The 17,144-nt window shown below is 35.7% G+C and overlaps 1 protein-coding gene across 1 annotated transcript; it reads left to right on the top strand.

Annotated features, from left to right (window-relative positions):
- The first annotated feature begins 1,816 nt into the window (after positions 1-1,816).
- Positions 1,817-16,670, top strand: eIF1A (eukaryotic translation initiation factor 1A). Its single transcript, XM_069824458.1, has 6 exons — positions 1,817-1,974; positions 2,266-2,349; positions 5,487-5,590; positions 7,252-7,384; positions 9,875-9,978; positions 15,744-16,670. Exons 1-6 carry the CDS (start codon positions 1,959-1,961, stop codon positions 15,747-15,749), a joined length of 447 nt encoding a protein of 148 aa, XP_069680559.1. The 5' UTR covers positions 1,817-1,958; the 3' UTR covers positions 15,750-16,670.
- Positions 16,671-17,144: the final 474 nt, after the last annotated feature.

The raw sequence follows: 17,144 nt of genomic DNA, 5'->3' as shown, positions 1-17,144 counted from the left end.
TATAGTTCTGGTTGATTAATGCTGTTAATTTCGTGACGGATATTATGTTTCAATTGAGGGTGTGTTGAAATATCGGCTGTAAGAGTTGTGGCTCAGTCTTGTTGGAAGAATGCAAAATCACGCTCTCTGCTGGTTAATTCTCCAAGGAAGGGGGTGAGAATGGTATGCACATATATTATGAGGGAATCAACTGTATTCCGAAAGGAAATGGGCCCTATAATTCTTTCTCTGCTCGTGGCACACCATACACAAATTTTTTCGTCATGGAGGGGTATTTCATGAACGATATTAGGTTTCTCAGCACTCCAATAACGATTGTTTTGTGAACATACATAACCATGGAGGTGGAACCATGCCTCGCCTGAGAAAAATATTAAATGTAAAAGAAATGCAATGATTGTTGGAAATACATTATTCCAACATAAACGAAGAAGATACACATGGACATATCCAAGGGACGAAAGCAGATACCAGATAAATTACCTACTGATACAGGAAAGATTCCGAAATTGCTTAAAAAAGCGAAGATTTTACAAGGAACAGATATTAACTCAGATCATTTCCTCCTGATAGACGAAGTAGATATTCGAATGAAGAAGATAAGAGGAAGACAAGTGTCAAAGAAATTGAACAGGGAAAAACAGTCAGTCACAATTCTCATAAATGTCATATAATCATCTAATTCGGTATATTACTGCTAACTTTAGTCTTTTTCTTATCAAAAGTGAAGAGGAAAGAAGAAAATTTGTAGCAAATTTTCAAGAGAAAACCACTACATTACAATCCACACCTGAGAATAGTAATGAGTACTAGACTCGTCTAAAAAGCTGTATACAGACAACAGCAGAAGAAATAATAGGCTACACGGAAGGTGTGAGAATTAAGAAACTTTGGGTTGCAGGGAAAATGTTGGAGAAGATGGAGGAAAAGAGAAAATAGAAAAACATCAACACAGAAGAAGGTACAAGAAACTGATAAAAGAGAATTATCACCATGGATACAGTCATCCTTTCCTACTTTCATTAGGAACAGCAATAAATTTTGCAGTCATTCATAATGTTCTGCCCAAGGGCAGGTCTTTCACTGCAAACCCAGCATTCTCCAGTCTATAGGAATACAGAAAGCTTAACAACGAACTAAGAAGAGAAACTGATAAGGCGAAGGAAGACTGGATGTATATTTTACTCCTGTTTCTTGTGACAATTTCAATTTGAGCACTCATAAGTTGGCTGTGTTTTGCAGATCAAAAATTCCGCCACGACTTGTAAATATGGACTTTTCGCATTGTTGCCAACATGCATGCATGAAAACAACACATACCTATTTATTTGAGCACTAAAATGCGATAAATAACAAACATGCTTATTTGTTTAACTTTATCTATTACATTCAACAAGAGTCTACTTCATTCCATATAAATTTCGTCAGTTACTAGAATAAACGTGCTCTGAGATACTGCAGTTTTGCATATTGTTATTCCGTGAGAAATTTTGTTTTCGATAAGATGACATTTATTGTCCAGACGTCTCAATGTAATTTTTACAGTCTGTGTTTTATTTTCGTAATATATTTTGTATTGATTTATTTTAATTACATTTAATTTTCACTTTATATGCATGTATAATATAATTTAAATAATTCGATTTTCCCAGAGATCCCTGGGAATCGCAATCTATCAAAATGACTGAACCAAATTGTCTTCTTATATTTTACATATTATAATTGATCATTTTACGCAAAATATAAATAATTTTTTTAACAATTAATTTTATCTTGCTGACTTATTACAATGAGTGCCATGCTTCAAGTTACATTCCAAAAACTCGGACTGTAATATGACTCTTTACGGGTGTTTCCTTCCGTTTGGTATGCCACAGAAATTTTTCTGCAGTTTTCTTGTAAAATCAGCTTTGCCTGGCTAATTGTTTTCTAAATAAATTAGTGAAACCTACTGAGATATGCCAAAAAATAAAGGTAAGTCATATTCATCAGCGTTGTATTAAAAAATTAAAAGAGTTTGACTGAAGTTACGTGACCGTGTTGATCGCAGATTGTGACGGCCATTTCGTTTACGACCTCGTAGTATATATGTAAGTTATTATAAATTTGCCGAGAATTATACATTTGTAAATAATGAATGTGTAATTTTAGTTTCATTTTAAAATCATAATCCAGTATTTATACGGCCTACAGATTTTGAGAAATATTATTGCTACAGTAACATCTGGCAACCTATAACCTATTCATGGAATTTTTTATTTCTAGGAAAGGGAGGTAAAAATAGGAGGAGAGGTAAGAATGAAAACGAAACCGAGAAGAGAGAATTGGTCTTCAAAGAAGATGGGCAAGGTAATTCTAATTTCTTCTTTCTGTGGAATAGATCTAATAGATTCTGAAAGCAAGTTGATCTTGGACAGAAGGGAGCCTTGACGTCTCCTAAGCTAAGCTAACCTAACCGAATCTTTTGGTAAATCTTTACAGTAGCATTATCAAAGGAAGGCGGAAAAATAGTGCATATTCTTATACAATTTTGAGTAGCCTATATGCAAGGCATACCAAAAGCCTAAACTAATCTAACGTAACTTGTCACATATTCGTTTATGCAAGACATATGGAAAGCCTAAACTATCCTATCGTATTCTAACCTAACCTGTCACATATTTCAAAACAACTTTGGAGCCTTATTTTCAGCGTGACATTGGCGTCGGCACTCGATATTTTTATGTGTTTTTATGATACGTAAGACTTGACTAGCAGCCAAGGATGTGAATATATTTATTGTGGTACCGTAACGCAGTAGTACAGAAATACTAGCTAACCTAACCTAAGATAACGACACCAAACGTAAAAAATTACACTGTACACAAGCGTAAAATTTTCTTAATGTTACATGAAGTTACGTTGGTAAGACTGAAGAAACAATTGAAAGTGTATTAGCGAAGTACAATGGAAAGTACCTCTGCGCTAGTTTAGCCTGAGGTTCCTGCTACGGTGACTAAAACATACTAAAGCATACGCATGCAATCAAGGAAGACTATTGAAAGAATAAAGTTTAAAACACGCGTTGAATTAAGATGCTTGAACGTCGTCTTCACTGAGTATATATTATATTAATTAATATTAAATATCAATCTTTCGTGCATTGCTTGAATGTGTAAAGTTGAAAGAAAAGTTGAACTGTGTAGATTCACCTATACATTTTCTATGTAGACTACTATTGTAGGCTAGGTCTAATAGAAAAATATGGCATGTACGTTACTGCTAACTTTAGGAAATTTTACAAAATAATTGTATTATTCAAGAAGTTTTAGAGTTTCATTATTAGACTAGAAAAAATGTCTGATTATAGACTGGTATAACCGGTATTTTGCCATAATAGCATGCGTAAGTTATGTCATTTCCTAGAAATATGGTAAGCCTATCTATAAAAGTGAATGTGGATATATATGTAGGCCAATGTAATTGTGTTCTCTATACAAATTCACATACTTTGACCGATATTTGCCAAAGTTTGCATACCAAGCCTTCACTACCAGGAGAAAGACATGGGTTCATAAAATTGAACAAATACACGTTAAATTATTTTGAAATATGAAAAATAAAAATAAATGCAGTCAAACATCATGTACCATATAATATTAAAATAGTCTCTTCTGCAGTCAATTGTTGTTTCTGTTATGTTTAACATCGACTTTTATGGGCCCGAAAAAAATAACACAAAATTAAATAACATTGTTGATACATTGTGAAAGGCAAAATCTAGAAAATTCATGCAATAAGTAGCTATTACACAGTCTAGGACCATATTATGTGTTTCTCGATACAGTTGTAGATAGCAAACTGTGCCTTATTCAACTGAATTTATTGAAGTCTTTCAAATGACAAAAAGTGCCAGCACATAATTTAATACTTAATATTGAATCACCAATAATACTATTGCAAAATACTTGCCTATCAAAATTAAGCAATGGAACAAGAGTTGGTGTGAAAAAACTCATGCAAAACATAATAGAAGCAACAATATCAACTGGCAAAACTCATGTATTGCTATAGTATCCCCTAACATGCCTTTCTATTTTAAGCAATTGCAGTTTCCAGCACTACTAGGATTCGTAATGACTATTAAACAGAAAAAGCTCAAGGACAGTCACTCAAAGTTGTAGGCATTAACTTAGAAATCCCATGTTTTTCACATTGTCAACAATGTGGCTAGATCTCGAGTGGGCACACCTAAACATTTGAAGATCTCCCTCAAAGAACGTTGTATATCAACGGCTTTTGCATATGATATACAACGTTCTTTGAGGGAGGTCTTCATTATATTCATGCAATAGAGGGGAAAACGAATTGTACGCTTATCAAAAAGCAATTCAGTGATACTTTAACAATGTTGTTAATGTAGTATGCGAATGTATGTATCCCACTAAAATAATGGTGTATTAATTCTAAAATACATGCCTATCAAAATATTGTTATTCTTGTCCGAAAATGTGTTATTGCATAATTATATCTATACAGTTGTGTTGCTAATGTAGTGTGTTAAGGCAACTGGAAGAAACAATCTGTTAATTTATAAAATGTATATCTCTCAAAATATAATTCAGGTCGAAAAATGACGTTGCGAGATTATGCTGTATCTGTATAAAAGATAAAAAAATAATAAATTAATATATTCTGAATTTGTGAGATGTCATTTTTCAAGTCATATTCAAAAAACCGGTTATGACACAAGCGAGTGTACAGTGGCCAAGGGTTAAAAATTCTCCAATATAAATTAAATTATATATATTGAGTCTTTAGTACAACCGATAAAGAGTAAATTTTAGTTCACTAGGACACCCCAAGGGGCTCAGACTGGGAACAAGTGAATTCCCTATTTATTGTCAAAGTCTCTCTTTAAAGATCTTGCATACATGAACAGGAAATGACATAAAATGTATGTCAGCATAGCTTCAGATCAGTGTAGAACATTGAGTCAATGCTAAGCATGTGTATAGGGACCAAGGGGTATGTTTTTGGTTTAGCTCAACTTCAAGGCAATGCTAATTAAAAACAAAAAACAGTTGAACATAAGGCACAAGATGAAATGATTTCTTCTCGGTGCGTGATCTTCAGCTGTTTTAAATTGAGTTAACCCTGACAGGCATTTTGGTTAAGGTCATTAATTCTTGTAAGTGACACTATGTAAAGATTCATCTTTAGGGACGAGGAAAGCTTAGTAAAGACAATTCGTTTTCATTTCCTATAGTTAAGTTGCCGAGATCTTCGAAAGTCTAGATAGAAAACCCAGGCAATGCCAGGTGCTTTAAGCTAGTATCAAATATAACTTACAAATTAGTAATTTTATTATTCCTGCCACATCACATTTTATTTCACTACACTTATTTCAAAATGCATAATTAGAACTGATAACCTAGAAATTATGTAGATCTAAAATAAATTGTTCATCGATTGAAGAAACTTATTGTCTAATTTATCTTTTCCAGAATATGCCCAAGTGACTAAAATGTTAGGAAACGGTAGATTGGAAGCAATGTGTTTCGATGGCGTTAAGAGATTGTGTCACATCCGTGGTAAATTGAGGAAGAAGGTAAGTTTAATTTATTTCTAGCCAAATCATAATTATTCAGTTTTTGTTTAAATTTAGTGTTTGATAATAATTAAACACACATGATCTATAAATATTGAAATATATTACAGGCTATTCATTCTAAGATTTTATCATTTACTGCTTAGGGTCATACAGTGCATTTATAGTTCGACAATTTCAAGTGAAACCCCGTAAAACACGCCAACTTCTGGAATCTCTCTCTTTCTTTCTTCTCTCTTCCTCGCTCCTCGTCATTCAGTCACCAATCACCACGTAAATATCTGTGTGGGCATCGCGACCAATAGAAGAACCACTCTCCAGTATTACCACAATAACGGATTCTTCATTTTTGCCTGGACTGTCGGCTAGGAAGGTTCCATTATGCTAGCATTGCAGGCAACTAGTCAACCTTTTAATGCTTTTGTTAGCAGGTTTGACAAACTGTGAGTGGACCCGCAAGTACATAGTGCATAGTGCTCTTTCCCTTCCCCCGTGCTTTCTCACTTGCTCCTCCCCAAGACAGCCAGCGCTCACGTAGTAACTCGGTCAGGGTTTCAGTTCGATTTGTCAATCTATATTTAAACACAAGAATAAAAGTCAGTGTGAATAATATTAGTAATAATTTTAGAATAATAATTTAAGGGGTTAAACAGGGCTGTCCTTTGTCACCAGCATTGTTCAGTTTGTACGTAAATGAAGTCACTAAATGATGAAAATATAAAATAAATCGGTGTATGATAGGAATAATTGGCATAAGCAGAATTTTGTCAAGAGGGGAGGGGGGTCATTATTAAAATTGTTTGCAATTTACACTGTTGGTATTTTAAATTTTGTGTATTATTATTATCATCAGCAGCAGCAGCAGGGAGATGTGAAACTAGTTCCGGGAAGAATGTTCGCGACAACAATGCTCAAATCTAAATGTCTTTTTTCAAACCCGGTAACCCCCCCCCCCCACCCTTGCATATGCCCCTGGATAGGAAACACCCAATTAATACATCACTATATGCAGATGATCAAATAATTCTGGTAGTCTCTGAAGATAATTTATATAATTTATGGATAATTTCAAATCAGTACAACCTAAAAATATCAGTTAATTAAAAACAAAAACCATGGGGTTTGTTGGAACAAACCCTATCAGAAGCAAAATAGTGATATTTTATGGACAAATCATAGAACACATAAATTCTTACCTAGGTTGCCATCTTTCTCACATTTTTCCAAGAGACGTAGAAAATAAATTAGCAAAATTTCAGCAGCTGATAGGTACAGTGAAGTATGTTCTAATAAAATTAATTTTAAATTGTTTTATATAACGATGCTTGCAACTGCTGAGGTTATATCAGCACCGCAAGTGTGCTGGAATTTTGTCCCACAGGAGTTCTTTTACATGCTAGTAAAGCCTGTTGCATTTACACACTTTTAAATGCCATCGACCTGGGAGAATACTAATTAAGAAAGTACAGAGACAGATTTAAAATTCTACAAAACATTAGCACTACCAAAACTGTTACATGGCTCAGAGACCTGGATACTTTCATCAACTCTGTTGACAAGAATTGAAGCAGCAGAGATGAGACTTCCAAGACCTTTAGTAGGACATTCGCTGTTGTGTTAAAGGAGATGCAAATGTTTTAAATGTGATTATTTTCCTGCAGGTGTGGATTAACCAAGGAGACATCATACTCATTGGATTGCGTGATTATCAAGATGCGAAAGCAGATGTTATCTTAAAGTATACTCCAGATGAAGCCAGAAACTTGAAGACCTATGGAGAATTCCCAGAAACAGGTATGAATACTTGAATATTACAAGGAATTTGTCCAGACCTGAAGATTTTGTCACATATTTCCTTCTGCTTAGGTTTTAGCATCTTCATTTCAGTCCTTCCATATTTTACTTATTTTAATTTTAGATTTGCACATTTCTTCTTCTTCCTCTTCTTCCCTTCAAGTATTAAGCCAAATGGCCTGTTACGATCTCACAGTTGAATTTTCAATCCAGCGCTTCTCTGGACGACCGAGAGATCTCTTCCTGTTTGGACGATAGTGGAGCATGACTTTTGGGATTCTATCTCTATGCATGCAATGCAGATGATTTATCCAGTTGTTCTGATAATGTTTTACGTGATTAATTACAGGTTCTAGTTGTAATTCTTCCATTACATCTTCATTGCGTTTGTGATCCCATTTCGTATATCCCGCTGTATATCTCATAAATTTCATTTCATTAGCTGTTATTCTGCTTTCGTCTTTCTTCCTCAATGTCCATGCCTCACTGCCGTAACAAAGTACAGGTCTCGCCAAGGTCTTGTATAGGCGAATTCTAGTATGCCTTTGTACTAGGGAAGGTTTCATAATGGTGTTAATTATTCCCATTGTTTTGGTGTATTTAGAAATTTTCTTCATCGAAAAAAGATAATGTGTATCCGAGATATGTAAAATAATTTATCCTTTCTAATGTTTTTGAATCTAAACATATTTCGCTAGGCACAAGGTATTTTCCGCAGAAGGCCATAATTTTAGTTTTTTCTTTATTGATTGTCATATCATATTTAATTCCAATTTTGTTAAAATTAAAAATTGAACGTTGTAATTCATCTTCTGAGGATGCCACCAGAGCTAAATCGTCTGCAAAAAGTAATGAATCTAGTTGTAAATGTCTAGATTTGCACATTTAAAACTTAAAATTTGCCTGATTTTACAGACTAGATCAGAAAAGCAAACATTAGTTTGATACAATTTCATTTTCGCCTTCTGTGTTACAAGGAACATCTTGAATATTGTCAGTATTTTCATTTTTTAACCTTCTTCACTGAAAATAAATTTTGTTTAATTTTTTGGTTTTGTGTTAATACCTTCGTTGTTGATTTTTTTGTAATGGGCACTTTGGATAAACTGAAAGAATGCTTTCTAATTTTATTATCCACCCAACTCAAGAGAGAAATCTGATGTCAATAGATGCACGTGTTGTGATGTCTTGGCTTAAAACTGTATAGTTCACTATCATAATTTATTTTCTTCCGTTTATTTCTTTGTTTTCAAATAAAATCTATGTTAAATAAATAATATTTTAATTTCAAATATGTTTACATTATTCATTATTACATTATTATTCATACATTATTCATAAGTAGAGAATGGAATTTTTTGTTGAGTTCAAAATGCAGAAAGTGAACGGCAAGACCAATGTGTCAGATTAAGTAATTTGTGCTACAGTGACATCTATGCACATTTGTGCGCAATTCTCTCTTTATAATTTAAAATGCAGAAAGTGGTATTTTGAAAAGGGGAAATTACTGCTTTTAAATTGAATTTTTTTGGCACTTTCATTCAAAATACATTTCAGAAAAAAGATTGATATTTTCTGTTGACAAATAATAGCATTTACCAGACAATACATTGTTATATGGTAAGATGAGTTCACAGTTTGTATTTGCACATGACACATAGGAATGTAGGGTGCATTCAGCAGGCTAACTTTGCTTATGATATAATTCTTGCTGCATATGCACAAACCATGATGCCAGGAATGTGTTCATACCAGATATTTGAAGAAATACATATTGAATACTATTGAATGTGCAGACCATATTGATATGTGCGATGACTATTGATCATGGTACAAAAAAATTTTAAGCAATTTAAAATTCGCGCAAACTATTCGCTAATTGCTAAAAAATCGCTTGTTTTTTTTCTTTCGAAAAAATATGCGAAATTCGCGGAATAATACGGATTTCGCAATGTTTTGCGTGTTCAAATCAGGCATAAAAGGATTGAAAGATGTATATTTATTGTAATTTATTAGATGTTGAGAAATATTTGTCAAAGGTTGCGAAATTCGTGATCTCGAAGTATTCCATTCCCTAGGAATGTATTGTTTACAAACTTTAGAAAGTGTTAAGAGATTTGGGACGTATTTAAAATACGAACTGTCTGACAAGTTTAACAGATTAAACAGAATGAAAGCAGTCCGTAGTTTCTTGCTCAGAAATAGCATGCACCCATTTGTTTCTCATTTCTTTGTCACATTGAAATTCATTTGCCTTATCTTGTGTCATTATTACAAACACAAAATGAGAATAAAACACCAAATACATGCTTTACATAATAGAGAAAGAGCTTGAAAAGTAGATGAAAACTAGTGCTAAGGAAACTCTGAAAAAATATAAGGGCAGATAATGTTTAGGGATGAATGACCAGATCTTCTTTATATTTGTAGGTATAAATAATAGTTAGGACTTCACAAACAGAGAACTAAAGTTGCATTCTTGTTTTACAGTTCGTATTAACGACACTGTCACATTCGTGGAGGATGGCTTTGATGAAGATATTGAATTTGGTGATGAGGTGAGCGATGAAGGCGAAGGTGATTCCGTGGATAATGTAAGTATCTTCACTAATCATATTTTATTAACTGGTGCATTCACATGCTTCAGTCTGTGGTTGGGATGAAAGACAGATGCTGGGTTGCAAGAAAGCATTTATAGGTTCGTTAAACACTATTGGTCCTATAATTGTTCATTTAGCATCAGTAAGCGTTGCAAGAACGACCTTTGAAGCTATTGGTTCGTTAAAGCACTCTGTAAACTATAGGTCGAAAATCGGAGCTATAAACTGTTAACGAATCGTTAGCCACCATATTGTACGTATATTTCTTGTTTTTGTATCTGACAGTATTAAGTAATTTCGTGGATATGTTATCAGAAGTAAATGATATACATATCACAATGAACTCGAGATTCATGTGTGTATAGGAAAAGTTCTGTGAATAAACCAATTTCATTACTATTATAGAATCGTCTGACATAGAGGTTATGTTTGATATGGTACAACATCTACCAAGACCAAGAATACTGAGAGACAGATCGAATCCTCTAGAAGAATAAGATAATATTGATTTTAAGGTTAGATTTAGATTATCGAAAGACACATTCATGGCTCTCTTGCATGAAATAGGGAAACAAATCGCACGCAGTAAATTGCCTTGCTCTATTACGCAATAGGAGCGTTTCAGAATGTGATAGTGGATCATATTCATGTTTATAAATCTACAGTTTGTAGAATAATAAGATGTGTGACTGCATTGCAAGAATGAGAGAACAATACATTAGGTATGCATCAAGGAAATTCTGTACAAACAGTAAAACAGGATTTCTTCTCAATTTGCAATTTTCCCAACGTTATTGGTGCATAGACTGTAGCCATATGAAAATTCAAAGCCCTAGTGGACACTTGAATGAGATGTACCGAAACAGGAAGGGTTACTTCTCTATCAATCTGTACCAAGAATCGTTGCATGTTGGCCTGAATCAGTATTTGATGCCTGTCTTGTGCAAAGTTTGAAAACAATGACTGTCCAAAAACACAATATGTTGTTGTTGTTTTCTAATTCCAGGCGTTTGACAATAAAGTCATTTGACCTCTTGCACTCCAATATTTTTCAAAGATATTATCATGACTAGCCACTGAAGCACAGATTTTGAGGTGTTCCGAATCCATTTCTTGGTTTGAGTTGCACAATGGGCAGTTAGGGGACTGATAAATTCCAATTCTATGCAGGTGTTTGGCCAAACAATCATGGCCTGTTGCCAATCTAAATGCAGCTACAGACGATTTTCGTGGTAAATCGGGAATTAACTGTGGATTTTGATGCAGAGAGTTTCATTTTTTCCCTTGGGATTGAGTTATCAAATTTTGTTTGTTGAAGTCTAAGTATGTAGATTTAATAAATCTCTTCACAGAGTAATACGTAGATTTAGTAACAGGTCTGTAAGTAGCAGTGCTGCCCTTCTTTGCTAAAGCATCCGCATTCTCGTTTCCCAGGATTCCACAATGGGATGGTATCCATTGGAATACAATTCTTTTATTGAGTGATATTAATTGAGAGAGCATTTTAGTTATTTCTGCTGTTTGAGATGAAGGTGTGTGTTTAGAGACGATTGATAGAATAGCTGCTTTGGAGTCTGACAATATAACTGCATTCCTAAATTTATTGATGTGGCCTAGAAGATTCCTGAGACATTCACTTATTGCAATGATTTCACCATCAAAACTTGTTGTTCCATATCCAAGAGATCTATAAAGTGAGAAGAGACAGCACGTAACACCTGCACCGGCACCTTGTTCTCTGGAGATCAAGGATCCGTCGGTGTATAAATGAAGCCAGTTTTGTGGAGGGTACCTAATATTAATTGTCTCTAAAGACAATTGTTTCAGTATTTCAGTGTTTACTTCTGATTTCAGTATTTCTTCTGTTAAATTTAGATTATATTCTATATTTAATAGAGTTAAAGTTAATATTACCATAGCGACACGCACATATAATAAGCGAATTATTTGCGCCGGCTACGATGGCTCTGTCGTTTTGAATTTTTACAGTTTAAAGGTGGAATAGCTAATAGATCGTTAAATATCACATTTGCAACGACCTATACTTTAAAGACTGGAATAGTTTAAAGGTCTGTTACTTAACGAGAGAATAGCAATTTATGGAACAGGTTTCTTGCAACCCAGCAAGAATGTCCTATCCTATGTATTTGAGGGCTACCACACAGCATTCTTGAATTTTTTCATAGGAAGGGTAGCCAATCCAAATAACAACGGTCAAGAGCAAGGTTACAACATCCTGGGTATAGATCATATTGCATGTGTAGGATCTTTGGGTTTATCAGTAGGCTGTGAACTTTTGTTGTGATTCTCAGTTTCTGTTATCATAATGTTGTAGTATGACATACCCTTTGGGTTCGAATCTTGGTCAGGACAAGTTATCTGGTTGGTGTTTTTCTCTGGAGTTTTCCCTCAAACCAATATGAGCAAATGCTGGTTAATTATCGGTGCTGGACCCTGGACTCATTTCACCAGCATTATCACCTTCATTCCATTCAGACGCTAAATAACTTGAGATGTTGATACAGCGTCGTGTAAAATAACCCATTAAAAACTGTGCTCTTGTACAAGTACAGCATGTTGCACCATGAACTTAACCCGAGCTATAGTATAAAAAAAATTATGGTTTATTTAACGACGCTCGCAATTGCAGAGGTTATATTAGTGTCGCCAGTGTGCCGGAATTTTGTCCCGCAGGAGTTCTTTTACAGTAAATCTATTGACATGAGCCTGTCGCATTTAAACACACTTAAATGCCATTGACCTGAGCCAGGATCGAATCTGCAACAGCTAGTATGTGATGATATGTGAATTAATGATGGCAAAATGAGTCCGAGGTCCAACACCGAAAGTTACCCAGCAATAAATTCTGCTTCAGTTGGTTGAGGGAAACCCCGAGAAAAAACCCTAACCAGGTAACTTGTCCCAACCAGGATTTGAACCCGGACTCCTCGTTTCATGGTCAGATGCGCTAACCGTTACTTCACAGCATTGGACATGGTACCACATTACTTTCCCTTCAGTGCAGTCTTGTTTGGCAAAAGCTTTCAAATTAGTTTGTGCCTCAATAAACTCTCGTCAGGCAAAATGTCCACAAGTTAGTTTGTGTTTCGTCACACCAACATTAGGCGAAAGCTGTTCAATTCAATTTTTGTTGTGTATCCAGCCATTTGCTGACATCACGTGTTCCACTATGTTTCACTATGAATTTCCTCTTCTTACAAATGATGGGTAAAAAGCACGATGCTGGTTGTATATTTCAACAGCCACATTCCAAAGATGAGGTGTAATCAATATGTACTGAAGAGAATTGTCCAAGGTTACAGGGATTGCAGATTTTAGATTAGTTCTATGGATGCTTGTCACAGGGCAGTTTAAGAGGATATGTTCCAAATCTTCTTCGTTATTGTTGCACCAGCAACAACTACTAGAGTCAACAAGATTAAAGTGGTGAAGATACTTCTGAGTGACAATATGGCCTGTCCTGGCTCTTGTCAAGAAAGTTTATATGTGTCTGGGAATGTTGCGGAACATTTGTAAATCATTAGGTTTCTTTTGAATGTTTTGAAGTACTTGGCCTTTATCAGAAGAAAGCCATAATTCGACCCATAAATTTGTTAAATGAGAATTAACTGCATAATATGTGTTGGTTAAAGAAGTTATTTTACATAGGTTTGGGCCCCAAAGATTTTGCTTGGTTGGCAATATTATCTACAATCTCATTTCCAGTAATGCCGCAATGACTAGGTATCCATTGGAATACTATTTCTTTTTGAAGATTTAGCGAAAGCTGTTGAATTGGAAGAAAAGGAATTTGAGCTTGCTCCTTCATTGCCGAAAGATGAATTCTTTTCCTCTCCTTGTCAATACCATCTCCTATATTGGCCGAATCCCAATATGTCAGTCAGCTGTCATTTTCACCAAAAGGAATTAAACTGAAACTTATTGAAGAAATTTTGTGTCATATATAATGTAATTTGTTTTGGTACAAGTAGAAAAGTTTTCCGGGCTATGAGGCCATAGTCTGTTGGTTGTGTGACCGAAAGTTTCGTTCACTGCTGCGGTGAACATCTTCAGTGGTGTGATATTGCTGGTGCGGCTGGTTCTACTGCGCGTGCCGATTACAGTCTGCGCTGGCTGCATCGTTGTATATATAGTATGGGAGGAGGGGGGGCAGCTTACTGTTGTCGCCTCGGTCCACGCTCGAATGTGCTTCGTGGACGGGTTTGCTGTTGCCTACACAATCCGCGTCCGGGGTTGTGTTTAATTGTGCTACGCGGGCGAGTTTGATGTTAGTTTTCCTTAATGCCGGATACCAGGCCTTGTTAACCTTGAGGCCTTCCTCTTTTCGATTGAAATTGTTCTTATGTTTATATATTTCAATCGCCTCTCGGTGTAGCCTTGCGTAGAAATGTGGTGTGTCGCTGAGTGTATCGGTATCTTCGAACCTAATTTTATGTTCGCCTTCCAGATAAGCATGTTCACCTACAGCCTACTTATCTACGTGGCCAAGGCGGCAGTTCCTTCTATGTTCGGAGATCCGAGTCTTGAAGCTCCGCTGTGTCCCTATGTAAACTGCTCCGCATGAACATGGGATCCTGTAGACCCCCGTAGATGACAATCTGTCGCGTTTGTCCTTGGCTGAGCATAGGCTGTTGCGTATCTGCTTGGTGGGCAGGAAGATAGTGTCCACCTTGTGCCGGTTGAGGATCTTGCTTATCCGGTCTGTGACTTGCTTGTAATAGGGCAAGAACACCGTGCCTCTCTTCGTATGGACTTGGCCTGACTCCTGTGTCGTCTTCTTCCTTGGTTTCAAGGCTCTTTTTATCTCTGCCCTGGCATAGCCATTAGCGGTTAGGGCTGATTGTAGGTGGTCGATTTCTTGGTCTATATGTTGGGGGTCAGAAACCCGTATGGCTCAGTCGAAGAGGGTTTTAATCATTGCCCGCTTCTGCCGGGGATGATGATGATTGGAATCTTTGTCTAGATATCTATCAGTGTGTGTGGGTTTCCTGTAAACCTTGTGGCCGAGGGCGCCATTTTCTTGTCTGTAAACCAGTATGTCTAAGAAGGGTAACTGGCCATCCTTCTCTATTTCCATGGTGAACTGTATTTGTTCATTTTGACTATTTAGGTGTAATAAGAAGTCTTCGAGTGTCCGTCTTCCATGTTTCCAGATCACGAAGGTATCGTCCACGTATCTGTACCAGCAGCTAGGCTTCAATGTTGCCGTTTCCAGGGTTGCCTCCTCAAAAGCTTCCATGTAGAAGTTCGCTATCACGGGACTTAGTGGACTCCCCATGGCCACTCCGTCGGTTTGTTCATAAAACTTGTGTTGCCACTGAAAATATGTAGTGGTTAGGACGTGTTGGAAAAGCGTCACAATATCTTCGGAAAAGATGTTCCTGAGTAAAACCATGGTATTGCTGATTGGTACCTTGGTAAACAAAGAAGATGTTCACCGCAGCAGTGAACGAAATGTTTGGTCATACAACCAACAGACCACGGCCTCATAGCCCAGAAAACTTTTCTACTATTGACGCTGGCCGTGAAGGCCTACACTCTAATATATGTTTTGGTACTGTTTGTAATGAATATTCACAATTGAAATTCGCACCTTTTTCAGCTAAATTAAGGCACCGTTTTTGCGCTATTTTGCACCTAAAATTCCTAGCTCTAGTTATTAAGAAGCCTTATTACAGGCCTTCCTCAATATTTTGATGTGCAGAAATGTTAAGTTTTTGTAACTTGTTACATTTCAGATCTGATGTTTGGAGGTGGGAGCAGCTTGTTCGCATTGTACTACCGAGAGGGAGGGAAGACATACCGGATTGCGTAGACAGTGTCAAACACTCATACTCCATAGATTCTTGTTACAGAAATTCATACAGAATTTAAGCATATTCTTCCTCCCATCCTATACCTAACCCGAAGTAATTTCTTGGTTGTTGTCCATATTATTCGTAATAAACAGGACTTCCCAGGCTGTGTCACCTAGCTATCAAGGGTTTATATTGTTTTCTTTCATTAATTTTTACCCGGTATTGGGATGCGAGTGTTGGGAATGTTGTCAAATAATAATTTTACAACTAAGTTATTAACCATTCCAAGAGATGCCCAAACTCTTCTTGGCTCGATGACATAGCTTTTCTCATTAGATAATAAATGGTTGTTGTAAAAGTAATTTCCAATGTTTTGGTAACAAAAATCTAGTTCATATTTATACCTCATTAAACTTTTTTTATTACAGTATAACCCAACCATGTTTTTATTTTATATAAATAAAATAAATTGTACCATTATACCCAGAATTAAATAAAATAAAGTAGTCTGAAATAAACGTTTGGATCATGATGTTATATTGGTGTTTGTGAAAATACCCTTCTCTCACTGTAGAACGTGGTGATGTATGTGTTGGTTGTGTTTATTTATGTATACTTTTCAGAAAACAGCTCCGAACAGATTGCGTCGCACATCCTTCAGTCGTTATGAATAAGTAATGTATATAATGCAGTTTATATTGTTTTTCAGGGGAGGCGTCGAATGGAAAGTGATGAGGGTTATACTGTAATTTGTTGGAGTTGTTTTTATAATATTTTTTTTTTAAGTTGTGTTGCCAACTTCTATGATCATGAAAAATTTTAATGTACTTGTGGAAAACAAAAAATAAAGAAATTCTGAAGTATTTATATGCAATATTCTTAACGTTATTGAACCCTGAGATATTGGAGAATAAAGACCTATTTTTATGGAAAATCACTGCATTCTAAAATTACATGAAGAATTACTAAATTGTACACTCTTAGACAAAAAAAATGACCGGGCTCCAGATTCTATGTCCGGTTCGGAAGACTTCGGGTGCATTCGTCAGAGCATGATACACACGCGGACGAATTTCTTCTGTCGTAAATGTTTCCAACGCTCCACTGCCACCACTATATGATTATATAACATGCTTCTTAAAGAGTCGTCATCTCTCTCGCATAGCGTAGTCGGCAGTATTGTGGTCTTGTATCCGAAAGGTTTCCAGTTCGAATCTCAGTCTATACTTTGTTTTTTCATTCTAATTTTTTACTTCTTGTATACTGATAATAACCAGTATTGTGAAATATTTAACAGGAAGTTAATATTTACAAAGGGCAAGTTAGATACATAATAGCAAT

Source organism: Periplaneta americana, chromosome 4 (genome assembly GCF_040183065.1).
Source record: "Periplaneta americana isolate PAMFEO1 chromosome 4, P.americana_PAMFEO1_priV1, whole genome shotgun sequence".
In the NCBI taxonomy this organism is placed as follows: Eukaryota; Metazoa; Arthropoda; class Insecta; order Blattodea; family Blattidae; genus Periplaneta; species Periplaneta americana.
The sequence above is the reverse complement of the archived record's forward strand: the minus strand, read 5'-3'. Positions and strand labels throughout refer to the sequence as shown.